Genomic DNA, 26013 nt, shown 5'->3' with positions numbered 1-26013 from the left:
ATTTCACTTCTTTGATTGGCGATAATGAAGCATTGCCTGTTCTGGCCGACTTCGGGACTCCCCCTCCACTCGGCTCCTCCCACCATACATATCCCCAGCATAAGTCGTGCATTTGGAAAGTGAGACCAGATGAACTTGCTCCCTTCAAGTTATTCTAGAAGAGATTAAGTCAAAACACATTGGGCAAAGGTAATGGCTCCGTCCCGAGATTTTGCCTCCCACCAGAGTGGTGGCTCTGGCACTTTACCAAGTTCTGTGCCAGTGCTCATTGTGGGCGGAGGCCCGACTGGCCTATTACAGGCACTCCTTCTATCTCGACTTGGAGGTATGACTATTTAAGGAGTCGACACGAAAGCCTTGTTGACACGCTTCATGTAGTTCAATCATTGATCATCGAGCGTTATCCTGAGCGCCTAGCTGCCCCAAAAGCCCACGCAATCAACCCACGCTCTTTGGAAATCTTGCGTCAATTTAACCTGGGCGAGAAGCATGTTCGCCAGCTAGGCACTTCGCGAGATGATAGCTCCTCGGTCAATTTTCTCACCAATCTCTGCGGGGATGCGATCGGCAGGCTTCCGTATGAGCGAATGGATCCTGCAGTGTTGGATGACACGCCAGAGGTACGTACTCGTTCTCTATAGTGACAGAACAGTGAGGAAGCACTAACCAATTCAAACGCATAGATGATCCATAATATACCCCAACCAGCCTTAGAGCAAGAATTGTCCAACTTTATTGCAAAGGATCCCAACGTCACCTTAATCAAGGGATTCAGTATTCACGGTGTGGAGCAAGTAAGTACACAGGCCATTTTGGTTACTAACGAGGCAACGCGGTTGACTGAAAGCCAGATCGGAGATGAAGTCGTAGCGACTGTTGAGGAACGATCAACTGGAAAACTCCATCAAACAAAGTCCCGTCACCTCATAGCTTGTGACGGTCGTAGAAGCAAGGTCCGCGAACTGCTCGGTATCGAGTCTGAGAGCGAAGACTCAGACCAGACAATGATGACCATTCATTTCAATGCCAATCTGCGACCTGTCGTTGGTGACCGTGTCGGTATGCTGTACTGGGTAATGGATCCTATAGCTGCGGGCTTTATCATCGGGTATGATCTCGATGGAATCCAAGTACATATCAGCCAGGTAGACGTTGAACAGCACCCGGTCAAGTCATGGAGAGAAGATATGTGCAGGGCCAAGGTCCGCGGTGCTATCGGTAAAGATGATGTTCCGTTTGATATCCTGAGCTATCGCCCTTGGGTCTTCCGTCGGCAGGTTGCTTACACATTCCAGCAGGGAAATATCTTCCTGTGAGTCTTTAGGATTGGATATTGACCTTGTGGGTTCCTTGTTAATGTTTCGGTTTCTTTCAGTGCTGGAGATGCCGCTCACTCATTCCCCCAACTGGTGGACTAGGCTTGAATTGTGGCCTTGCAGATGTTCATAACTTGGCTTATAAGATTGCCTTGGTTCACCGGGGAGTGGCTACACCATCTATACTTTTGACATACACTGCCGAACGACGCGGTGTTGCGGATTCCTATTCCAAGCAGAGCGTTAAGAACGGCAAGGAGATCTTTGCACTGTTGCAGAGCCTCAAGGCCGCAGGTGTCGAAGATGTCGTGCAAGCGCGAAAGAACATGATGTCAGCGTTGGCGGATCCGGGACAGCGCACACAGGTTGAGGCTGGTATTGAAGGACAAAGGGAGCATTTCGATAATGTAAGTGACTTCATCTTGGTTGCCGCTTCCTAAAAGGCAGACCCCGCTCACACTGTTTCTCAAAGCTGGAGCTTCATATTGGATATGTGTATGGAGCTACCAAGCCGCCTGCTCATGCTTCCCATTATACTCCGAAATTTGTGCCTGGGGCGCGCGTGCCTCATGCTTGGATCAGCTTCCCGGATCAGACCTCCCCGGAGACAGAGGCAGCCAAACGTTCTTCGCTGCCTCAAAAGCCAGTCGATGTCTCTTACGTCAGGGAGCTTGACCTAGATCAGGTTCGGGCTTGTCAGTGGAGTACACTGGATCTCTGTGGTCCTGACTCTTGGACTTTGATTTTGGGGCAGGAGCAGGAAATTCCCCACATTACACTTTTACAGAAGCACTGTAACATGATCGGTGTACGTCTTAACATCTGGCGCCTCGGTGTAGACTTTGAAATCGTCAGACAAGGCTGGTTTGCTGACGAATTGGTCAATGGTGGAGGGGTTTTGATTCGCCCTGATCAGCACATCCTAGCGAGAGTCTCTGCTGAGATAAATGGCGAAGACTTGATTGTGGAAATGAACAATCATCTTGGAATTTCGAAGTGCTAGAGATTTAATCGAGAATCATCATAGATATATATTTCACTCTTCGTCCATTTCCCAAATATGTGTCATTGGATATATCAAAACCGAAGCAGCGCCTCATCAACTTGGTCGGTCTCAAAGTCAAACCGGACTAGATCCTCCTTATAAGGGATAAAGTATGTGCTTGTGACCCTAATAACATAAGTTCCCATTATTCATACGGATTTGACGTTTTAAAGAATACCTCTTACCTTTCATGCTCACTGCTAGCCTGGTACTCAGCCAATGCTGCTCGATCGTTGTGGTAGCTCACTAGAGCGTATTGAAATCCTTTGCTTTTTTCGATTGGGGTTGTGATTGATGGACCCCCAGCAACAAGCCTCTGACTTTTTACGCAGGGCAAGGATTTTAGTGTCTTTATTTGGGAAAGAAACTCCTGCTTCACTTCGTCTCCGACGTCCGCGCGGAATTTGAATAGAACTATTGAAGTCAGTTAAGTACTTGGTTAGTTTCGGGGTTGAGCCATACCGATGTGAACGAGGACCATTCTGAAACGTCTCAGTTTCAACAAAAATAAAATAGTGCGATGGACTTATAGAATGGCTAAATCGGAATGTAGTTTCTCTTTAAATGACGCGACGGATGCCATCCGTCCTTAGCGGAAGCTTCCCGCCTTGACCCGAACATCATCGACTCCAGTATTTTCCTCTTTGCGAAGACTTTTCATTCTGATGGGCACTGTTAATTCCAACTTCTCTTTCTCATATTCATGATTCGGCAAATTCAACGCTCATAAGGGACCCTGTCAGCCCTGTCATGGACTCTCCACGGCGGTCTCGGAACCGCGCCGCGTGTGTGAGATGTCAGCGTCGGAAAATCCGATGCCATGTCTCGCGAGATCCGCGAGATCTCCGAGATGACGGAGATCTTCCCCGGTGCGCATCATGCAGAAAGGCTAATGTTGCCTGTGTGAACGATGGAAAACAGGAGGTTAATCGCACGTACGTATTATTACCTCCGAGTCACATGAATACTTCCTCCTCGCTTCTCTTTATCCCTTTGATACTAAGAGCTGATTAGGTACATTGCAAACCTACAAAAGCGAGTGCAGTGGCTAGAGTCATTGGTAAAGGAACAGAACCCAACGGTCCGGCTAGAGGATGGCCCGCAACTAGACCTATCAGATATCTCGCAACTCGAACCCACGGAGGGAAGCACTCAACTTGAGTCTACCATTCCACAGAGTGCCCGCATACGCCGGTCAACAACACCTCACCATGAACAACCCGGGTCAGCAGATCGGCAACCATCTCGAGCACATTCAAGACCGGCCCACGAAATTGGGCTTGTCTCTCTTTCCTCAGGAGAGCCGAGGTACATCGGTCCCTCAAGTGGATATTTCCTAGCAAACCTCATGTTTTCAAGTGCTGGCCGACGACTGGGGCCATCGGGGAATCATGGCAACGCAAATAAGCCAATGTCGCTTTCATCTGAATTTTTCAACAGCCCAGCGCCACTCCCAAGTCGCAAAGAAGACGCGGAGGAGCTTACTTCGAAGTACTTTGCGTCGGTACATCTCGTGTACCCATTTCTACACCAACCGACCCACATGACAAGGCTCCAGAGAATGTATAGCAATGAAGTCACCCCCAGCCCAGCGGATGCCTTTCACGTCTACATGGTTCTCGCAGTAGCAGCCTCGGATCTCTCTAGGCGATTTAGAATACCTCTTCCAGCCGAGGGGTATTACACGGCAGCTACCCGGTATTTCGAGCGTGCATGTGCTGATGGCTCTTTGGAAGGATTGCAAAGTCTGCTCTTGCTGATGGTATACGGACTTCATAATCCCTCATGCGACATCAACGTCTGGAGCCTGAATTACCAATGCTTGGGCTCCTTAATTGATCTGGGCCTTCAGCGTGATGTTCGTGCATCATCGACATTCTCAATATCATTCTTGGAGCAGGAAATGCGAACTCGCATCTTCTGGGTTGTATACAGCTTTGATCGTACATTGGGGACTATGATGGGTCGACCGATCGGTGTGAGAGATGAAGCGTGCGAGCTTCGGGTATGTGATTCGATACTTTTCTTCCTGGACCGATCTTAGCTAACAGTACTTCAGCTTCCTTCAGATGTCTCTGATAGTGATCTCTCTGAGTCAACTTGCGATGGAACATCGCCAAGTCCCACAACTTCTCACATGACATTTTCTATCCACCTGTTCAAACTTGCCCGCATCAACTCTGAGATCAAATATGTTATGCATAGCATCTGCAGAGATCCTCCCCGATACGCGTACCCCCCAGTGCCCGACATCCATCTGTGGCAGAAAGAGATGGTCGAACGCCTTCAGACCTGGTTTGCAGACATCCCACGTGGAGCTGGAGACGATGCTATCACGAAAATATGCGAAACTAAGTATCACGAAATGATGATACTGGTGCTAAGGCCTAGCCCCGGGATTCCCGAGCCATCGGAAGAGGTGCTCGCACGATGTTTCCAGCATGCTGTAGATCTTCTCCGCGGGTTTGGAGAGCTTTACCGACAGGAAGCTCTCTTATACAGCCGACTCATTGTTCACTCCGTCTTCTTGGGTACGCTGATAATGCTACACTGCTTATGGAGACTGCCCCATATTGCATCCGAGGTGCAGATTGATGAGGTGGTCGCTGACACGAGCATAAGTCTAAATATCCTAAGCAGCATTGGGGAATACTGGGCCGAGGCTAAGCGCGCAAGGGATTGCATCCATGAGTTATCTGGTGCAACTGTTCAGAGACTTATCCGGATGCGAAACTTAGAAGCCCCTTCAAGCTCAACCAGAAGCAAGAACCAATCGACTTGCGGCACAGGAAGAGCACAGAGAATTCAGACTTCCAATGAGGGAATGGAGCTGCCTTCTACACTTCGTGCTGACTCGGGTGTCGAAAGCCTCCCGCTGAACTCCTTCATGGATGATCACGACCACGCTGATTCTATGAATTGGCTGCATGATTCCATGCCCGGGGGCTTTATGGACTTCAGCGGGGCTCCGGACTTCGACACCCTCATGTGGGAGGTCTTTAATGCTAATTGAGGATAATAGAAGATTTGGATATAATAATCCGGGTATATCACGTATTCAAGAGATCTTGATAAAACAATTTAGCTCAGGTGTCACTGATGCCTGTGGGTCATCGGCTAGGCTGAAAACGAATCGAGTCGAACACCTCACATCTCATGCAGCCTGAAAAGTAACATTGACCTGGCTTTCGACGTCAATATCCTGAGGCGTAAGATCTAGCGGCGCAGGGTCCTCCCCAGGGTGACCACCAAAACTAGGAGCCATCATCAAGTCTCTGTGGGTCGCCCTGTAGGGGCTCATTCCATGGTCGGTAATTTCCACGACCGAGACTTGGCGTCCAAGCACTTCTGAATAGTCATCGGCTTGTTGAATAGCATCGCGCAATGCCAATTTGCGCGCATTGGAAGCCAGTTGTCTGCCAGTTTCGTCGGTGAGACTCCAATCTAGGCCGTCGATCTCCACCTTGTGATAGCCTAGCAATTCTTCGATCGCCTGGTTCAACTTCGTGAAGTCGCGGAAGACAGCTTTGAAGGATATACTCGCATGGTGCAGATTTTGCACGGGCTGGTCGTGTTTATCTGTTGACTTTGTCCAGGTTTTGATACTGGTGGATGAGAATTTGGTCAGAGGGGGGTCGGGATGATCGTCGGACCAGGAGTGAAAGGTTGATTTGAACCAGTTTTGTAGGCTAGTCGATAATGATGCCACTAGGGAGGCGACTTGATCTTGCTGGGGGCCATTTCCCTTTACTGAGAATCTGATGGTGCCACGTTCTGGGGCGTGGGCGACGGATGATTTGCCCGTGACTATGATTGTTAGAGGAGCCATCATGGGTTGTGAAGACTCTGGGAATATTTTGCAGCTGATTATAAGAAACCCCGTATCAGCCCTGAAGGCAGCAATCTCAGAGTCAGTGACCATCACGTTGCCCAACGCCAAGCCCCAGTGCGGTGGGGCTGTTGATTCCTCTTATCATTTTCATCTTTCAGTGACATCTCGACATATAATCTCCTAGATTACCGATGTCTCAATTACCATTCAGCAAAGATGCATTCATCGACAACGTGCTGGATCCCGCTCGTCTTCTCCCAGCCTCTGCTCGAACGGATCATAAACTCGTGAGCCCCACGGAAGAGATCCAACGGTTCTTGAAGAAGGATCTGCTGGTCAATAAACTAAATAAAATCGACCAATATCTATGGCTGGCTGGACAACCAATACCGCCCAAGCCTCTAAATTACCAGATTGCAACTTCGCGGAAAATTGCCGTGGACGAGAGAATTGACATGCATATGGTCTGGGAGCACTCTTGGCGTATCCATCTGAAGCCACTACCACGTTATCTTCTCGATCCTCAGTTCTGGGAGTCGCATCTTGTCTGTAAGGGACCCTGTTGTGCTTCGCCAGGCGAACCGGTTTGCCAAGAGCAGGCGTGTTCGCGAGAGCTATACAAATGCGCTCTTGGATTCTTATCTTCTTATATGGCCCTTGTACAATTCGAAAGTGATTTCCTCATTGCACAAAACTACCATCTATTGCCGGACACTATCACCTGGGAAATGTGGCTCAAGCTGAACCAGCAGTTGTTGAAGAATGATGTGACCAGCCCCGGGAATATCAACTCGCGGTATTTGTTTGGAGAGCTGAGACTGTCGCGACTTAACCAAATCTACGCAATCCGCCACGCTAGCGTCTTGAGCGGCTATCAGTTCACCTACCAGACGTACGGTGAGCTGTTTTACGACTATTTGACTCCGCTGACTGCGGCGACTATCTACGTTGCCTTAGTGTTGACGGCGATGCAAGTTGGACTGGCTACCGATCGTTTAGGCTTCAATTCACCATTCCAGGACGCTTCCTATGGATTTACAGTTTTTGCAATCCTCGGACCTCTGGTCGGGGTTTTGTTGGTCGGGATTATTGGGGGCTTGGCCTTTGTCAATAATCTGATAGTGTCATGGAACTTTCAGCGGCAGCAATTTGCCCGGTATGAACTGTTGGGAGTGCGAAACACACTTCCTTGACCGAGTACACAGCCGGAACACCCATATACAGCGAGTTCAACGCTTTAGAACCCGTGGGCCTTCAATCAATATTCCTCAAATTGTTCGACAAATTCAGTTTTACAATCTTGCAATAGTCTATCTAGACACACTATTTTATGATTCTTTCCAAATCTCTTGTCTTCTCTTTCGGGGCCTGGCCTTGAGACCTGATGAAGGGGATTGATTGCCGTACACTTAGCCGAATGTTCGGCAATACTCATGATTGGTTGATTTGCCGCATTACAGCATTATTATGCTCTTCTCTGCTCTTCTCAATCGTTTCTTCTTGCAATTCCGCAAATATGGCGAGCACAGTGATTATCACCGGTGCAACCGGCTCGCTCGCACTTGAAGCGGTGCAACAACTTCTGTCATCGCATTCCTCCTTGACCATCGTTGGCACTGTACGAAATGCATCAAAATCCCCCAAAGGCCCCCATTTGCTTCGACTGGAAGAGATGGCGCATCAGTATCCTTCTACCAAGCTCCTGATCAAAAGCGTGGATCTGAACTCTATTTCAGAAGTACGAGCATTCTCGAACGAGATTGCTGGCCTGGTGGAATCTAACGAGCTTCCACGCATCTCCGCCATCATCTGCAACGCGTTTACATGGTCTCTAGAAGGTCAGCAATTTTCGAAAGATTCAATGGAATCAACATTCCAAGTCAATCATCTTTCGCATTTTTTACTGGTTCTCAAACTTCTGCGGAGCATGGATCCCGAGACTGGTCGAGTGGTCATGCTTAGCTCTGAAGTTCACGATCCTGAACACCCCAACGCTTTCTCCAAACTGGGTGCAGAACTTCCCTCCGATGAGAATCTTGATTCGTTGATCAGACCCGGCGCAGATGAGGCTGGAACAGAACATGACATGGGCTGGCGACGATACGGAAACAGCAAGCTGGCCAATGTCATGTTTATGCGGAGTTTAAACCGACGGCTTCAACAGGTATTGGCAACTTTCTCAGAATGCGAGAGGATCCACTAATTCCGTTTCTAGAATCCACAACTCAGCAAGATCACCGTGACTGCTATGGACCCAGGTGGCCTTGTGGACTCCCGGGCCCATGACGCCCAGCGCTCATCCACTCGTGTCTTGTTTAAGCTGCTCGCGTTTTCGCTACCAGTGACCAGGCTTTTTACTAACAGGCTTCGGTCAAATTCCGACTCAGCCCGAGATATCCTAGCGTTGGCTTTGGCCCCTGAGTATGCATCTGTCAGGGGCCATTTTAATGGAACGAAGCCTCAGCTCCCTGCGCGTGTAAGCGAAGACGCGGGAAGATGTGAAGCTATGTGGGAAGCTTGTTGGAAGTGGGTTGATATGAAAGAAGACGAGACCTGTATTTCCAAGAGTTACCCCTGACAGAGTGGATATAATGAGTGCAGCATATTGTGGTGATCCATACAGATAGAGCACTGTGTAGTCGGATATTATTGAGGCCACATAATGTTCCAAGGTTATGGAGATTCCAATAGCAAAAATATCCCTTGCCACTAGTATATTTTTCTCCATATCTCAGACGCTCATAGGACTGTCAAATAAGAAAGAAGACCAATCTATCGGCCAATCATTGCTATCCACAGGCAAAGTGAGAAGTGTATCCGATGCTTCATTTTCACTAGTTCCTGCAGACCTTAGCAGCCCAAGCATAGGGCAAAAGCTAGAGGGAAAAGGGAAGAGCTGAGCCAGTTGCATTTGCCCAGGCACCTGAACAGCACCCCAAGTACTTTCGGTTTGAGCGGGAAACGCATCTGCGCGCATGTTGTTGAATCCGTCGATCTTGCTGAGTGCCAAACCAGCGGAGGTATGCTTCTCACTCATAATCTTCAGTACATGTTTGCTGATTCTGAGCTCCTGGTCTCGGTCTGGGTTCAATGCATCATTGTCGGTGAAGCCCCGTGGGATTCCGGCAACAAGGTTAGCCCAAGAATGGATTGGCAACAGATATTTGACGTCCTCATGATATAGGATCTCTTCATAGAGGCGAGAAATGCAGGACGAGGCGACCATTGAAGCGTACTTGAACAATGAGGGGTTGTGCCGGCGGCCGAGAAAGCACGCCAAGATAACAGTCACCAGGTAGAATATATGGAGCTCAAGAACAGGGCGGCTGTACGGTTGTCTAGTTTCGATATGGAACAATTGCATTTCGACAGGCAACTCTTCTCTCAACAGTCTTAGTCCGTCCAGGCTCAGATACACCTGCTCTGGTGAGGCGTTATCAAGTCTGGCCAAGTCCTGGACCTTTCTAAGTTTTGTGCAGAGATTTGTCAACTGGCAGAAAACGTGCGATCCGAGATCGGGATCTTTGAAGTCACTGGGAGCAGGCAGTGGCACAGAGGTTTCCAAGGGAAACATTGCAGGACGACCACAGCAAGCCGTCTGCATAGTATCGTTGATGAATAGATACCACCACATTCTGCGTGCTCTTCCAGGGTACTCTAATTTGTTGTATGTCTCGTTCTCGTGCAAGTGCAACTGAATCGCGAGTCGGATTGCCATGCCAGCCCATTGCCACGGGTTGTCCAGTACTATCGCGTCAGGAGAATATGGAAGCCAGGTGGTGAGGACGCAAAGTGCGCTGAGCATATTCAACGGAGCAAGGTCATGGTGCAGAAAGAGCAATGTTTTGATCCTCCCGTAAATGGCAAATGTGGTCCACTCGGCTGGTCCTGCGGTTTGACGCATGGTACTTCCCGCGAAATACAGACATTGCTGTAGCAAATTAGAGGTTTCTATCTCAGATTGTCCACGATCTAAAACAGGGACGAGGTAGAACAGCTCACGGAAATAGAAATCAGTAAGTGCTTGGGCGATGACGAGAGGTGGAAGGCGACAAGATTGGCTTATGTCTAGACTGAGCTGGCCTCCATCAATAGAACTCGGCTGTTGAGAGCCATTGGCATTTTCATGTCCCAAAGAGCTTATGTCCCGGTGTCCAAGAGGACGAAAAGGTGATGGTGTGGCTTCTGCTGTGGTTTCCTTTGTCACAGATGGGACCACGCGACTTGGCGACAGGAGAGTTGTATCTGACAAAAGAAGTGAAGATCGGAGGGCTCTCCTTTGCTCTCGAGTCCCAATGCGAGGTCTCCCAGGTCAGTCTATAGGATTGAAGGAATTTATAGCGTTACGTAGCCTTACTGACATATATGGCCTGCATACTCGCAACGGCTGCAGCTGCCACTTGGCCGACCTTCTAAGTTGCAACGCACCTTCATCGCTATTAGTCTTGATAGTATATATTCATGAGTAGCAACGCACCTTCTGACTGTGGCATCGGATGCAGACAGCACGCGCCCTACGTTGCATGTTGGACGATTTGGAGATTCTATCGGCAAACGGTAAACGGCAAACGGCAAAAGGGGGAAGGAGCGATGTTTTTGCCGAACGGCAATTGCCGCCCAATAGCCGAAAATGATGTCATCGGTCAACACTGAATACCTCCAGGGCTACCTAGGTAGGTCGCATAGTTATACCTAGGTATGTCGATGGAGAGTCATCTTTAATCGAAGAAACAAAATTTCTCAGACCGGCTCTTTCCTGGACAAAGATCCGAGCAATATATATCTTTTTGATCGTCATGGGAACTTTCCGAATGAACAGCCATTGAATGTGAATATCATGAATCTCAAGCCATTATCAATTCCAAAGCATATATCCATTACAGAACAAAGCTTCCCCTCGCGAATAACCAACGGAATACTCCGAAATAGGACTATACTCCTATACCCATGCGCGGCCCCACCCCGTGTCCTTCGCAACACATCCGTCCCGCGTCTATAAGAGAACCTCAACAGAACTCGAGGTCGTCAAAACGACAAACTACAACTCCAAATCTACCTGTAAAACGATCAAAAAGCCAAAGCAAAACCACCTCCAACTCGAAAATGACAGACCAACCCAACAAACCCCAACAAATGCACAACATCAACCACACAGACCTCCAAAACTTCGTCAGGCAAATCCTCATCGCAAACAAAACATCACCAGAACACGCAGAGATAGTCTCCAAATGCCTCGTATCAGCCGATCTCCGCGGCGTAGACACACACGGCAGCAACCGAATCCCCTCATACATGGAACGGATCCGACAAAACGCACTTGACCCAAGCGCCGTCCCAACAATCAGACAAGTGACGCCCGCCGTCGCACAAGTCGACGCGCACAACGGGTTCGGCTTCGTAGCCGCGCACGAGGGAATGAAGCTCGCCACCTCAATGGCCCAGATTTTCGGTATCGGAATGGTCTCCGTCAAGCACTCGAATCACTTCGGCATGTCGGCATGGCTGGTGCAGCAGGCGCTAGAGGCTGATATGATGTCGCTTGTATTTACAAATAGCTCGCCCGCGCTGCCGGTTTGGGGTGGGAAGGAGAAGCTAATGGGTGTGTCGCCGATTGCGTGTGGAGCGCCGGCTGGAGAAGGCAGGCCGTTTATCTTGGATATGGCGCCCTCCATTGCCGCTCGCGGGAAGATTTATAAGGCGCTTCGGCGTGGGGAGAAGATCCCTACCGATTGGGCGCTTGATAAGGATGGGGCAAGGACGGATGATCCTGCTGAGGCTTTGCAGGGTGTTATGCTGCCTATGGGTGGGCCGAAGGGGTCTGCGCTATCTGTTATGATGGATGTTTTCTCCGGTGTGCTTTCCGGGTCTGCTTTTGCTGGCCATGTTACCAACCCATATGATCCGTCGAAGCCAGCTGATGTGGGGCATTTCTTGGTGGCTATTAAGCCCGACTTGTTTATGACTATCGAGGAGTTCAAGGGGAGGATGGATTATCTTTATCAGCGGGTTGTTGATTCGGAGAAGATGGCTGGTGTGGATCGAATTTATTTCCCCGGGGAGATCGAGATGATTACCGAGGAGAAACGGTTGGCGGAGGGTATTCCTTTTGCCACTGCTGAGATTGAGAGCTTGAATAAGGAAGCTGACCTGGTAAAGGTTGAGCGTTTGAAGGTATAGACTATCCCGCGGTGAGAGCAAAGCTAATATCAACCTGGTTATGCTACATCTACATCCTAGCTAAGCAGCTTCAAGGTAGATATACAGTCCGTCGCCTAGTAAGATATTATCGGAGCTTCAAGTCAAGTAGAATCAATGTACTGACCACACTACTGGTCCTAGAAATAGAATACCGAGAACTAGCAACAAAACTGGAACGGGGCCTGCACAACTAGCCGCCAGAAACATCCCGCCTTAGAGGAAAAAGCCACACATTAAGATACACGCACATGAACGAAGCATGGGAAATGATCCACGAAGAATGGAAATAATGTCACAATTGCATTATCGTTGACAGAGCCTCCCATAGAGGAACAAATAAAAGCTAAGAGGGAACAATGAGAAGGTAAAAAATAAAAGTTCACAAGGATAATAAAATGCTCTGAACAAGAACATGAGGTCTCACTTTACAGCCAGAGATAATAGTAACAGTAGAAGGGAATGCAAAATCACATATGGGGGTAAAACGGGGAGAACAACAACAGCAAAACATTAGGAAAGGAAAATGTAGCTAGACAAAGGAAACAAAGAAAATGCTAGATAATTAATCAAACACCCGACGGATGAAGAGGAATCGCTCCATGCATAAGAAGGGGACAAAAGCAGGGTATCACGGGGTATCCAAACAACCTCGCTGCTCTTTCAAGCAACTCAAAAGAAGCATCAGATGATAGGGTTTGAATCTGCTTCCAAGATCAAAGCTCAAACCGCAGGGGTGCTTGATCGATGCAATCTCAGCGGTCAGTCCGTTTGAGATGGAAAAGTGCTTTTTATCTATTGTTAAACCGCATATCAACGGTCATCGCCGGCGCGAGACTTGGCACGTCTCCGGAAGAAGTCCATGACCTTGCGTGCTGCCCCAGAGCTGCCGGAATGATGAGACCCATCACGCTCATATTCATAGGCGTCAGCGAATTTCCGGTGGTTTTTTTGCAGAACACCCGGTCCACGTCCTAATCGTCCAACCTGCATCGACTGCCTAGGGGTGCTGTCATACGGGCCGTTGTAATCATCGTAGTAGCTTGGCTTAGACGAGTGGTTTTGGTGACCAGGGCGGTCTGCCGAGTTCTGGTAGACTTGCTCAGCCGAGGGAATTCCAAAGGAACCACTCTGGCGATCAAATTGAGATCCCAGGTCTGCAAACTGTCGATCGATCTGAGCCTCGTAGCTAAGCGGCTCAGGCTCGGTATGGACATCCTCGCCAGGTCCCTCGTCAACTATTCCCATGGCATCTTGCGTGCTATAGCTTGTCGCTCGAGAACGACCCTGTGCCTGACCTGCAGGGCCTGTGGCGGGGCGTTGCGGGGAACGGGGGTCGACTGGGCGAGGGATCTGCGAGGTTTCTTCGGGGGTCTGAGCCCGTGTATTAGAGAAACCTCGGAAAGAAAAGGATTGCGGGAGTAATGAGAATCGACGAGGACGGTTTTCCGCGCCAGACTCGCTTGTCTTGCGGTTATGGGGGTACTGCATCGAGCGGCGGGAGTCGATAGAAATCCTGGAGTTATCTCTCGGTAGAGGCTCCTTCATGCTGACAGGGGGTAACGCTTGTCCTGCTTTGTACGAGTGGCATTAGACTGCGTACGGCCATTCAATATTGAGCCTGAACGGCCGAAGAGCTTCTCGCTTAGGCTAGAAACAGTATTGGATCTCTTGTGGCCCTTTGGCGGCTCTTGTCGAGGAGTAGTATTGAACGTTGCAGGCAGTTGCTGGTTCTGGGTGCTTGGACGACCGATGGATGTGCTCGATGCCTGCGCAGGATCCTGCGCAAGAGAAAATTGCCTGCTCTTGGGCTGTGCTAGGCGGCCTTCTGTGTTGGTTGCGGTAACAGTAGGGGCCACCGGCTGTCCATAGGAGCCGCGGGAAGGCAAACGACCAGTGTTCCCAAAGGAATTTATAGAAGCACCGGTGGCTGGCCGAGGTCCTTGCGGCATCGCAGTCGTCTGCGGCCCAGTCAGTGCTACGTTGTCCGAGGTCGAGCGTGGGAAATGTCCTGGAAGCGGCTTGTTGAGGTTGGGTGCCGGTGCATCTGAAGGCTGGTGCGTAGGCTCTGTCGGCTGCTGTGCTGAAGCCGCAATTTGGGTCTCGGATGGAGCTGGGACCCGGCTGCGTGATGCAGACTGTTCCACCGGGGGTTCTCCTCGGGTCGTTTGTGATTGAGGAGCAACATATTCGACTTGCACCGTCCTCCGCTTGGCATCGCGCGGGGTCCTGGACTTTTCGGACGGCGGGTCTTGAGAAACATCTCCAGCATGATGGCTCAAGCCACCAACAGCAGGAGCGGTGTTCTGGTGTGTCTTCGGTGGTTCGCGTACCGAGGCACTGCGGACGAGAGGGGGTGCTTCTTTTTGGGTTTCTGGAAATTTTTGTAAGTGACCCGAAGCCTGACCACTTGCGGAAGCAGAAAGCAAGTCCTTACCAGACGGGATAGTTGTGTTCGCAATGTCTACAACGTTTGTCGTGCTGCTTGTGATATGAGAGACGATGTTCGAGAACTCGCTGAGCCAGCTGTGGCGGGCAACCTCGAACAGGTCTGCACGTTTCCGAGGATCGGGGACCAGTATCCGTCTTAATAGGTCGCGCGCATGTGGTGTGACATATTCTGGGAATGTGAGAGGAGTAGTGACAATATACTTGTAAAGAAGATTTATGTTGTCACCATCTGGGTTCGCTGGGTCGTCATCGAAGGGTAGGTATCCCGCCAGCATGGCATACTAAATTTCACAAGCAGGTTAGTTGAGTCAGATCCTGACGGGTGTAGGGTGTAAACATACCAAAATAACACCACAGCTCCATACATCCACCTTTCGGCCTGTGTATAAGGAATCGCTCACGACAAGTTCTGGGGCTGCATAGCATGGGCTTCCACAACTGGTCTGCATAAGATCACCTCGCCTTAGCCCATTTCCACCGACCTTGTCTAACCGCTTCCGTTTCACATATTCTTTGTTGGTCAAGTTATACTCGATCTCCTCGTCTAGAGGATCCAGCGGGTCGAAGGTGTTGGCGAATCCGAAGTCAGTAATGATGATGTTGCGATTTCGATCGAGTAGCAAGTTCTCCAACTTGAGATCGCGGTGCACAATACCCTTCTTGTGTAGATAACCAACTCCGGAAACCAGCTGAGCAAACAGTCGGCGTGCAGAGTTATCCTTGAGATATCGATTATTCAAGATGTAATCAAACAGTTCACCTCCTGACGCATATTCCATGATGATACCAATGTGACGGTCGGTTTCCACCATTTCGTGGAGACGCACAATGTTGGGGTGCGCCAACTCACGTAGAATAGAGATTTCGCGGTAGATTTTCGGTAGTCTGCTAGGATTGGTCCCCAGTGTGTCTCTCCGGATGAGTTTGATTGCCACCTGAATGCTGCCATCGCGCTTCCATCCCAGCTTGACCTTTCCAAACTCACCCTCGCCGAGGGTTTGTCCGAGAATGTACGAGCCAAAGGTGGTTTCCTTGCGCTTGATAACGTTTCCGTTATTGTAATCGTGGCGACTTCGAGGCCCACGAGCCTCCTCCGCACCATCGGTGCTAGCCGCACCGTACCCAGATGCAGCAGCATTTTCTGTGCCAGCTGGTCGCACCTGTTCTCTTTCTTGGTCCACAACATGGTCGCTGGGCAGCAAAGAATTGACCTCTGCGCTTGGTTCTTTTACAAAGTTCCCCTGGTCAGATATACTGCCCATTTCTGACTCGGCGGGGTTCGTGACTGATGGATCCTTCCTTGACTGTTGTACTTCGCGAGAGGTCTCCTCGGGCTGGTGCCTCCGTGATCTGCCATTTCGGTCGTCACGCGTGCGATCACGGTTTTCCTTTCGATCAGACCTGCTCTTCCCTTGTCGAGAGCTACTCGTTTTCTCCGTAGAGGTTCCGTTTGGACTGCGGCGGCTGTGGTGTGTGGAAGAGGTCCTCGGGGGAGGAATGGGCGGTGCACCTAGCATGTCGGGATAGGGCGCGCGCACATTCTTCTGGGCGGGAGATGATGTGCTGGTCGATATTGCTGAGGCATGAGCGGGGACTGGCACGGCCTGCTGATGAGAAGTGCTCATAGCCGAAAAAGCTGTTCGGGACCGGCCTCAGAAACGGCTAGTGGAAATTAGCGAACGATTTAGCAAATAGAATGGTTTGGCGAAGGACGGATACGCGCTGTGAGGCAATTTGCATCATGGCTGGTAGCATACCTTTGTGCTAGTAGATGCGCAAAGCCTTAAAGAGACTTGCTGTGTGACGGTCCGAGGCAGCTTCTGTGGACACTCGTTGACAAGATTCTGGTATCAACTGCGATTGGTACAATTGGCGCGAGGGAGCACAATGTCCTCCCGGCGGTGTTTGGCAAAAGTCGGGGGGTTGGGGCGACCGGTCGCACTCGCCAAATGACTATTCAAAGCGCAATCTATAGACATTGGGATATCTGTCAGCTTGAAAATTTCCCCGGATTCTTATCGATAATCGCCAAAAATGTGCCTTTTTGCCCAGGAATGGGGGGTGGGCAACTGACAGCAGGAGATCGATCGGAGGAATGGGGGGGGAAACTAGCTTACGACCAATCGCGCAAAAAACCGTTGGATGAGGGTTGAATATCACCAAAGACACCAGGTCGCGACCTTCTCCAGGTCTAAAGACGCGTCGAAAAACAACAAGTTTCTCGAAAAACGAAAGGGAAGTTAAAGATACCTGCGCTGCAGTACTCCAGAGTCCCCCTCTGTCCAGACCCACGACCTGAGGTTTGGCGTCGCACTTTGTCCGATAAATCGAGCAAACGCGGTAACAAATGTCTCAGACGCGATTGCGGACCTGATCAACAGAATTCTGATTCAATTGCAACAACAGTTGAACATTGTCGAAGATAGGATACTGAGGGGCGGACAGGGGGCGCGAGGGGAGGAAAAAGACGGGAAGCACCGGTCGGGGTTTCCGAATCGAAAAAGGGGGAAGAATATACCCCCAAAGAACAGAATCAAAGAAACAAAAAAAAAAACAGACCAAAAGAAAAGAAAAGCCCAAAGGGTAGAGGTAAAGGCCGGATGTGAAGGTGAAGAGGGAAAAAGAGGAGGTGAGATACGAGTGGTAGTTTCTCTTAGTCTGGGGGAGGCGGGTCTTTGGCTCTTGAGCCTTGGATGAGGGTTTGGCTGATATGAGCACTTGGATACATATGGAATATGGAATTCTATTTAATTACATATACTCCATAAGTTTACGATGAGAGAGGCTACTTCGATATCATACTGGTATTTATAATATGTCGACGTTTGTTAGATCTTCTGACAGAAAACCCAGACATATACATAGGCCCGAGGGCAGCTACCGAAGGGCTTTGGCGATGATACATCCAGGATGGTGACGACAAAGACAAAGACAAACTGCATATGTAAGTAGTGTGCGCGTATAACTAGAGAGTGGATTCAATATTAGTCGCCCATATATTGCTATATTGATCGTGAATCCCTTGCGCCAGTGCTAACCTATGCTAAAAAGGGCTCGAGTCCCGAGATCCTCGCATGTGCTAAAGAAGGGAGAGGAGTGTATGGAGTTACAATGTGCTCTGTGGGTTCAACAGAAATAATAATAGCATGACCAGGCGCTAAAATTGTTAGAGGGTTCTGTTTCATGAAAGGAAGAAGCAAAAAATAGGGGGTTGCACCGGCTGTTTCGAATACTCATAGAGTGGACACCTCAGGACGATCGTCATTATTAACCACTCAAAATAAAAAAGTTCAGATCTCACTTTTCTCTCCTTCTTCATTGGTTTAGCCAAATTCTTTATACAAATAAATTAAATCAACTTGATTGATTTGGAATTTATGAAATTTTATGAAAGTTCACTGGTTTTCAGATTAATCCAGTGATATTCAAAAGATCCAGAGTTTAGCTGTGAGGATGGCGTGCAGTAGTTCAGCTCCCTAGCTTAATCAAGCTGACAATTAGCGCCAGTATACAGTTCTCGCTTCGTGTTTTAACTCTTTGAAGCTCCGAAGTAGTATATGCAAATTTAAGAGGGGCCATAGCCACCCGCACGAACCCTGGAACCACAGCCCGACCACGGTAAGAACAGCTAGAACCATGGTTGAATCCCGATCTAAAGCAGATCTTGTTCGACCTCTGGAACCTTGAACTTTCATATTCACTGAGGTGCAACCTTGGAATGTTCGAAGGTTCATATGGAGTACATGATGCGGTTCCTGGATAGTCCGTAGTCCGGGCTGCAACACTAAACCTTACTCTATCTTTTCATGTACTCTATCCACTTACCCACAGTCCGTCTCCATTTAAATCTATCTGCATGCAGTAATTGATGCTAAACTAAATCTTCGAGACTTTTTCTGCTTTTTTTGACAGCCCGAGTCATCGATACGCCAGGCATAATGTCAGACCTTTGATACCATCATTTTATCCCTGATAACCCTCATTGGGTAAGGGGCTAAGGTGGGCCGTGGACAACTGTCAAGCGATGCGCTGGCAGTCTTCGCCTCTACAACGAGGTACCATCACCCAATCAATATCAGTTAGATCGTCCAGCGGAACCTGGGCAACGCATATGAGCAACCCCTGTCCAATGGTTATCATCGCCGTTACCTACATCGCGCCCAACCACCCTCACCTCTAATTTCGTCTGCTGACTCTACTCCGTACACAAATCAAATCGCGGCTAGAAACGACGGTCAACCCTGCTCCCCCTATTTGGGCGCTGTGCCACCTAGCCAGAACCAAGTTCCGTCCAATGGTCCTTGAAGAATCGAAACTAAATCTGGCGACAGATCTGTGCATAAGATGCGGTCGGAACATTATGTGTGGATATGTCGTCACTACCTAGGTATCGAAAAAGGTAAAATAGACAAGACTCAAGAATCTTCAAGCCTCAATCAAAAGCTTGCAAAAAGCGAGAAATGCCTGCCGTACCGAAGTCACAAAATTGAAATAACCCAAACATCTCCGTAGTCGAGATCTCGCTCACCCACTGTAACTGCCATGCGCGCCAGCCCCCAAATCTTTACCGCTTACCCCCTGGCGTGGATGACCCGCCGAGGGACATTGTCCCCGACGCACCATATGCAGGAGGCGGTGTGGGGTTAGGCGACGCGCGCCGCACAACAGGGTCTCGGGCGCTCAAGCCAGAGGGGCCGGAGGCAGCCTCCACAGCGTTAGCTGGAACCTGGCCGCCGTCACCACCGCCGACGACAACCTGTTGGCCGTCGCGCATTCTTCCAACAACCATGCCCTTGGCAACGGACTTCAAAAGCGCGCGACGACTGACACCCGTGGCGTCGATGTAAACCAATCCAACGTTCTTGATTCCGCCTGTCAGGTTGGTTGCGACGGAGCCTGCCTCGTTGCCATAGCGGTGTCCGATCATAGAGCTGGCGGCTCCGGCACCGGAGAAGAGCATGTTCCGGGCGCCCTGCTCGATGCCGTCGGCCAGGGTTGAGAATGCGATCATTGATTTGTTCAGCACACCGGGCTTGTAATCGGATGGCGGGTTGCGCCTGTCGACGCCCTTGTTTCGGCCGGATTCTTGCCTGCGCGCTAATGACGCACCTAGGTTCTGTGCAACCTTTCCGACCTGTCCGACCGTGCGAGCAGAAATATCAGCTGCTCCGTTGGATAGAGTGCCGACCTTACGGATGCGCGCGTGAGTAGCGTCTGAGAACTTCAGAGGTGTGGGATTCGGCTGCGTCTTCTTCTGGAAATTCTCTGCGCCGCTCGCGATGGCACTTGCCAGATACGTCGATCCGGTCACGAGCAGACGAGATGCTGTAGCTGAACTCTGGACCAGTGTCGAGTTCTTATATGCTGGGTGCCGGGCCATTGCCAGGTATTCTTCGGAGACATTGCTGACACTGACTTGGTTGCCTCCACCTTCTGCAGGGATTTCAATACCTACCGGTCCTGTTTGCGATATAATGGTCAGTTGCCGATTGGATTTAATGATAATTCAACACTTACTTTTAGAACCAGGCTTCACGTCGGCATCCTCAACTACGTTGTAGCCATCCCCTAGCTCTCCAACCACACTGCCATTTTCTTCATCCACGAGTACAATCCTCCCATGCGCATCTGCTTTGTTTGTATCCGGGGTCCCGACATAACCCTCGCCGGGTGCGTAGTCGGCCGGGTTATAAGCAGTATGGTCCTGACCTTTCGGGTGCGGGGTGCGCTCGAGGAATGCAGTGCACTGCGCAAGGATGGATTCAAATGTATCAATGTCATCCTGGGATACGTTGCTGGGACCTGTGCCAATGCTAGGGAACTGAATGCGAATGAAAGCGCCAGCATCGGGACCCATGTCCCAGCGGGGAATCAGATAACTGTCAGGAGGTTGGTGAAAGATCTGTGTAGTCGCTGGTATCGCAAGGTCGAGCTCAGGTGGGAGGTACAGATGAAGATAGAAATCCTCTTCCGGTGAATCTTCAGGCCAATCTGTCCCAGGGCCAGCAGCAGGGGTGTTGGTGGGGACCATTAACAATGATAGCGTTTGAGGACCGGACGGCGTGAGGTCCTGCTCCTCACCATCTTGAATATGAAAAGCACGGATGTTATTGACGCTGTATAACAGCCGTGGATCGTTTGCTGTGCTCGACATCGTGTTGGTTGTTGTCACGCTTAGGGGCTTGTGTCTTTCGATCTTGTGAAGGTTGCCCGCAATTTAAAGTGCCGATAATACGGTTATGACGTCGTGCATGTGACAATGGTTGATAAGCTGGTAGAAAGAGACTTGGGAACACCTCTTTAGTACAACAAGCGAAATGAGGATTGTTGAAATAGGAGAAAGAGATAAATCTATTTTCAGACCTTAGCCAAGGAGGGGTTCTTATGAGATCATCCACTGGGCACCTATGCCCAGCGCTTAGATAATGGAGGGATGACCCAAAAAGGAGGCTGTGTTACGCCACACCATATCAGCACCGCCACCTTCTACTGAGCCACACTTGGCGGGTCTTTGCAACTGCAACTGGTTGGTTGATATCCCGCAGGCATCTATCCATAACATAAATCCAGAAGCAAAACCTGCCGCACGCGTTGTACAGTCGCAATGTCCACATTCCAGATATTATCAGATTTACATCTAGAAAATCCCCCTGCCTACGATGTGTTCAAGATCTCGCCGAAAGCACCATACCTTGCCCTCCTGGGTGACATAGGAGTTGTCAAGGATGCAGGGTTCCTTACATTCATGGAAACCCAGTTGCGCCAATTCCGGATTGTTTTCTTCCTGTTAGGGAACCACGAGCCCTATTATTCAAACTGGGAGGAGACAAAGCAAGTCCTCCATCAATTCTCGGCGTCTGTCAATCGTCGGCGTTCAACAGAACAAGATGAACGCTCAGGAACTCTGGGTTCTTTCGTCTTCTTGGATCAGACTCGCTACGATATCTCACCAGATGTGACTGTCTTGGGGTGCACACTCTTTTCGCGTGTGAGCGAGGCCCATAAGGAGCACGTCAGCTATGGCCTTAATGACTTTTACCACATAAAGGACTGGACTGTTGACGATCACACAGCTGCTCACGAAGCAGACTTGGGGTGGTTAAATGGACAAGTTTCTCATATCACTTCCTCTGAGCCTCATCGCAAGATCGTGGTTTTTACGCACCATAGCCCAGTTACTCAAGATCAGCGAGCACTTGATCCAAGGCATGTAAACAGCGCGCTGTCATCGGGCTTTGTCAGCGATCTCTCGGGACAGGAGGTTTGGAAGAGCCCACTAGTAAAATTATGGGCATTTGGGCATACGCACTTCAATGTCAGTTATATTGAGGAGGGTACGGAGAAGATGGTGCTCAGTAACCAGCGCGGCTATTACTTTTCTCAGGCGCAGGGATTTGATGGCAGGCTAGTAGTTACATTATGATACCATACATTCACAATGAATTCGCTCCGCATGGAGTGAGGGTATGATACCATTAATTGGATCACACAAATCTTTGAACATATTTCACTACAATTTGAGACTTATCTTACCCTACCTTCTCCCCAGTACCGTCAACCTATCATATTCATTGGCAATCGCGATTGGAAAGGTATCATATTCTTGCGCCATATATTATAATGCGCCCGAAGGCTACTAGTCACTGACACTGCGAAGAAGTGCAAGCCCGTCGCTGGCGGCCCTCATTCCCACAATCAAGATTAGCCGTCTCGAAGGTGGGCGCTGTGGATGTGTTGCACTACTACGTACATCCACCACTTGACTCATTGCTGTCGATATTTTTGCACCATGTGGGGGGTCGAGCACTCCGATCCTAACAACGGAGAACTGGAATCCCGGATCCTGCTTCCGGATGCACTGCGGGATTTCGTCCGGTCCCGCTCCGGTTGGTTTGACGCAAAGAATGGAGATTTCCCCTTTATCGGACTCGGGGCGTCAACTTCCGAGCTTGGTTGCAAAACTGGTGGATTCGAACTCGAACTCTGATCTTCCTTCTTGGACAGATCATCCATCAGCCCACTGGACCCTCCCTACTGCCTATCTCGCTCCTCGTCCTCAACGACCACACAGCTGAGTTGGAGTCATCAACGCTGTACATACGCCCAGTGTGCCATTCTAGAGTATCATGTTAGCATAATCCCAAGCGACAACGATAAATTCGCACCTACAGCACTCGCGATCCCGACCAGGCCTTGAATGGCCATGACTGTCGGACAGTTGGCCATGATATGGCCATGCTGGTGGTAACAATGGCACGTGCGGGTTGCCTTCTACCTTTGCTGGCACGCCACTTGCAAAGGGGGCTACCATATTCTAGGCAGCGCCGGCCAAGTTGGCCAGCTGGAGCCTGGTGGTGGGGGCGGGCCGTGGGAGCTCGAAAGATTCCTATATTTGTTAGTGATGCTCACGATCTTGACCGGCGTGATTATCGTAATACGTACCGACAGTGTGCCGTCCTATAGTATCGTCATATTAGTAGAATTCCAAATTGTCATAACAACAGCAGGCTTGCACTTACAGCCCGGCACAGTTGGACGAGGCCCATAATCGCCAGTGCCGCTGGGCACTTGGCGTGAAGGTGACCACGCTGCTTACAGAAGTAGCAGCTACGAGTCTCCTTCTATCTCATCATATAACTGATTAGCACACGAAAATGGACTTGCCCAAGGCTTCTAATTTCAAGGACATAGGGGGTACTAAGTGCTCATATCCCCTTTACAGCGGAATGAGACATAGCAACTCCCATATCAATAGGGGACGGGTACGTACCTTAACACCGCCGCCGCGGCCGCCAGTGCCGTCCTATATCGTCATATTAGCAGAAACCCAAATTGTCATGATAACAGCAGGGTTCCACCTACTGCACGGCACAACTGGACAAGGCCCATAATGGCCAGTGCCGCGGGGCACTTGGCCCGAAGGTGGCCACGCTGCTTGCAGAAATAGCAACTGCGGGTCTCTTTCTATATCATTATATAACTGATTAGCATATGAAGTTAGGCTTGCCTAGGGCTTCTAAGTTCAAGGATATGGAGGGTACTAAGTGCTCATAGCAACTCCCACATCAATAGGGGACGGGTACGTACCTTAACACCGCCGCCGCGGCCGCCAGTGCCGTCCTATATCGTCATATTAGCAGAAATCCAAATTGCCATGACAACAGTAGGCTTCCACTTACTACTCGGCATAACTGGACGAGGCCCATGATGGCCAGTGCCGCTGGGCACTTGGCCCGAAGGTGGCCACGCTGCTTGCAGAAATAGCAACTACGGGTCTCTTTCTATATCATCATATAACTAAGTAATGTGACAAAGCAACACACATGTGAATGGGGGGTGGACACGTACCTTAACGCCATGTCATGGTCATCGCACCCAGACACCCAGTATAGAGCAAAAGACCCGGGGTATATTGATCCCGCATAAACAGCATCTGAGCCTACCCCGTTCAAGACAACAGTTTGTTTGGGAAGCCCGTGATCAAGGACTCAATCGAGCACTTGTTGAAAACAAGTTCTCCCTGTCCTTCCGAATCCTGATTCTGGGAGGCAACATGTTGTTGCTTGGCATGGTTATCGAGATGGCGAGAGGTATACTGAGGACGGTCGAATCATAGGGTAAAAGTATTCCCCAAACGCGAGATGGAGGCCACTTTCAGGGGTAATTTCTCTTCTCGGGTCGCTTGTCGAAGAGGATCATGGCATATGCGAACCATCTGGAGCAGCGGGCTTGCGAAGGGGTCTCTCGAGTCTTGGCCATACTTTATCTCCTCCTCTATCTTCTCTTGCTAGACAAGAACCTTGTCGAGTTGAGATAAAATCTCGCGGCGCCGGACGCTAGAGAGTGACCGCAGGCGCGCATCCGCAAGGAGAAACGTTTTCTAACTATGCATGGACGAAAGATGGACGGAAGAACGTGGGCGTACCAAAGATAGATGGAGACGGAGGGGGGAAGATGGAAGGAGGAGGGGTAGAGGGCATCGGAAGGAAGGAGCGAGGACTATTGCTGGTAAAAGGCTCAAGTGAAATAGACCTAAAAGAAGTTTAAACGGCGATAAGGCAGATAGGTAAGCAGAAATTGATAAAAGTCAGACCCTACTTATTTGTTCCTATGGGCTTCGTCATAAGTGTCAGCAACTTCGATATCCATGGAACTCTCGACCTGCGGAATAGTTGACGGAATGCATGAGTATAGGTTCACTGATGAGAACGGGGACCCTCCCGAGAGCAGCACACACTTTGTGACACGAGTAGTGGTCTCTATGGTATCATATTAGAGAGAGAGGTCTGCAGAGACGTCGAAATGCATTAGAAAGCGGAGTTCGATATTATGGGTTGAATCGTTATAAGGGAGATCCACATTAGTAGATATCTGAAATGAGCAATATCTGAATCTGAAGTGAGAGTGGCAATCTGCCTAGTCTAGAACTTAGCTCCCTCAACTCTTGAATCAATCTCACAGTGCAAGATGCACGTCGAGATCTCTAATAGGTTATCTAACTATACTATATAGTAAGTGTAAATAGATCATTATCATTCTATACTATATAGTAAGTGTGAATAGATCATTATCATTTAGAATCCTACTAATAATGTATGATACTATAGGACTATGCCGTAACCGTATGTATAATATGATGATTACGCCGGTCTATAGTATAAGTCTAGTATATTTACTTTTATAGCGTGGGTATAACAATAAGAATATGTAATAATTAAAATCAATCAAAGCAATGACTGAATAAAGAAAAAAATCTAAGAAGAAATGGGAGGGTAACTATTAAGTGGATAGTTAACTATAAAGTCAAACTAATTGAACAGTTAAGAAAAAAGTAAAGACAAGACAGGAGAAAATAAAGGGAAAACTAAGTGAATAAAGAATAAAGAATAGTATAGTAGTAACTGAATAGAAATTGGAAACCCCCTATACTAAATAAAGCAAAGTAAGAGCAAAGTCAGAGCAAAGTCAGAGCAAAGTCAGAGCAAAGTCAGAGCAAAGTCAGAGCAAAGTCAGAGAAAAGTCAGAGAAAAGTCAAAGAAAAGTCAAAGAAAAGTGAAAGAAAAGTGAAAGAAAGAAGAGATCAAATAAAGAAAGTATAGTACCTGGGTATGTAGTACTTCGACAGGAAGGTGTTGTTATATTTTACTCCCTCCCTCGATTTTTTTTCCTTTCCT

General features: G+C 49.3%; 12 protein-coding genes across 12 annotated transcripts; 6 read left to right on the top strand and 6 right to left on the bottom strand.

Moving 5' to 3' along the window:
• Positions 1–192: 192 nt before the first annotated feature.
• Positions 193–2319, top strand: N7489_005446 (uncharacterized protein; the record flags this gene model as incomplete). The annotated part of the gene is made up of 5 exons (XM_056711198.1): positions 193–325; positions 379–620; positions 684–1312; positions 1384–1723; positions 1789–2319. 5 exons carry the CDS (start codon positions 193–195, stop codon positions 2317–2319), a joined length of 1875 nt encoding a protein of 624 aa, XP_056569619.1.
• A 74-nt stretch (positions 2320–2393) lies between these two features.
• N7489_005445 (Dabb family protein) lies at positions 2394–2842 on the bottom strand (the record flags this gene model as incomplete). Its single annotated transcript, XM_056711197.1, has 3 exons — positions 2394–2487; positions 2547–2775; positions 2824–2842. The coding sequence occupies 3 exons, from the start codon at positions 2840–2842 to the stop codon at positions 2394–2396; spliced, it is 342 nt and encodes a 113-aa protein (XP_056569618.1).
• Positions 2843–3111: 269 nt separating this feature from the next.
• On the top strand, positions 3112–5374 carry N7489_005444 (Zn(II)2Cys6 transcription factor; the record flags this gene model as incomplete). The annotated part of the gene is made up of 3 exons (XM_056711196.1): positions 3112–3296; positions 3376–4366; positions 4421–5374. 3 exons carry the CDS (start codon positions 3112–3114, stop codon positions 5372–5374), a joined length of 2130 nt encoding a protein of 709 aa, XP_056569617.1.
• Positions 5375–5515: 141 nt separating this feature from the next.
• N7489_005443 (SIMPL domain-containing protein) lies at positions 5516–6190 on the bottom strand (the record flags this gene model as incomplete). Its single annotated transcript, XM_056711195.1, has 1 exon — positions 5516–6190. The coding sequence occupies one exon, from the start codon at positions 6188–6190 to the stop codon at positions 5516–5518; it is 675 nt and encodes a 224-aa protein (XP_056569616.1).
• Positions 6191–6384: 194 nt separating this feature from the next.
• Positions 6385–7386, top strand: N7489_005442 (uncharacterized protein; the record flags this gene model as incomplete). Its single annotated transcript, XM_056711194.1, has 1 exon — positions 6385–7386. One exon carries the CDS (start codon positions 6385–6387, stop codon positions 7384–7386), a length of 1002 nt encoding a protein of 333 aa, XP_056569615.1.
• Positions 7387–7709: 323 nt separating this feature from the next.
• N7489_005441 (uncharacterized protein) lies at positions 7710–8771 on the top strand (the record flags this gene model as incomplete). The annotated part of the gene is made up of 2 exons (XM_056711193.1): positions 7710–8357; positions 8409–8771. 2 exons carry the CDS (start codon positions 7710–7712, stop codon positions 8769–8771), a joined length of 1011 nt encoding a protein of 336 aa, XP_056569614.1.
• Positions 8772–8924: 153 nt separating this feature from the next.
• Positions 8925–10097, bottom strand: N7489_005440 (fungal specific transcription factor domain-containing protein; the record flags this gene model as incomplete). Its single annotated transcript, XM_056711192.1, has 1 exon — positions 8925–10097. The coding sequence occupies one exon, from the start codon at positions 10095–10097 to the stop codon at positions 8925–8927; it is 1173 nt and encodes a 390-aa protein (XP_056569613.1).
• Positions 10098–11296: 1199 nt separating this feature from the next.
• N7489_005439 (Ldh family oxidoreductase) lies at positions 11297–12370 on the top strand (the record flags this gene model as incomplete). Its single annotated transcript, XM_056711191.1, has 1 exon — positions 11297–12370. The coding sequence occupies one exon, from the start codon at positions 11297–11299 to the stop codon at positions 12368–12370; it is 1074 nt and encodes a 357-aa protein (XP_056569612.1).
• An 831-nt stretch (positions 12371–13201) lies between these two features.
• Positions 13202–16464, bottom strand: N7489_005438 (putative serine/threonine protein kinase (Kin4); the record flags this gene model as incomplete). The annotated part of the gene is made up of 3 exons (XM_056711190.1): positions 13202–13959; positions 13992–15120; positions 15181–16464. The coding sequence occupies 3 exons, from the start codon at positions 16462–16464 to the stop codon at positions 13202–13204; spliced, it is 3171 nt and encodes a 1056-aa protein (XP_056569611.1).
• Positions 16465–19403: 2939 nt separating this feature from the next.
• Positions 19404–20993, bottom strand: N7489_005437 (senescence-associated domain-containing protein; the record flags this gene model as incomplete). The annotated part of the gene is made up of 2 exons (XM_056711189.1): positions 19404–20299; positions 20357–20993. The coding sequence occupies 2 exons, from the start codon at positions 20991–20993 to the stop codon at positions 19404–19406; spliced, it is 1533 nt and encodes a 510-aa protein (XP_056569610.1).
• A 450-nt stretch (positions 20994–21443) lies between these two features.
• N7489_005436 (Ser/Thr protein phosphatase superfamily) lies at positions 21444–22262 on the top strand (the record flags this gene model as incomplete). Its single annotated transcript, XM_056711188.1, has 1 exon — positions 21444–22262. The coding sequence occupies one exon, from the start codon at positions 21444–21446 to the stop codon at positions 22260–22262; it is 819 nt and encodes a 272-aa protein (XP_056569609.1).
• An 891-nt stretch (positions 22263–23153) lies between these two features.
• On the bottom strand, positions 23154–24198 carry N7489_005435 (uncharacterized protein; the record flags this gene model as incomplete). Its single annotated transcript, XM_056711187.1, has 8 exons — positions 23154–23225; positions 23282–23296; positions 23359–23460; positions 23610–23642; positions 23702–23803; positions 23927–23959; positions 24019–24106; positions 24188–24198. 8 exons carry the CDS (start codon positions 24196–24198, stop codon positions 23154–23156), a joined length of 456 nt encoding a protein of 151 aa, XP_056569608.1.
• Positions 24199–26013: the final 1815 nt, after the last annotated feature.

This window comes from Penicillium chrysogenum, assembly GCF_028827035.1.
Source record: "Penicillium chrysogenum strain IBT 35668 chromosome Unknown utg000002l_segment0_segment0, whole genome shotgun sequence".
Classification (NCBI taxonomy): Eukaryota; Fungi; Ascomycota; class Eurotiomycetes; order Eurotiales; family Aspergillaceae; genus Penicillium; species Penicillium chrysogenum.
The sequence above is the reverse complement of the archived record's forward strand: the minus strand, read 5'-3'. Positions and strand labels throughout refer to the sequence as shown.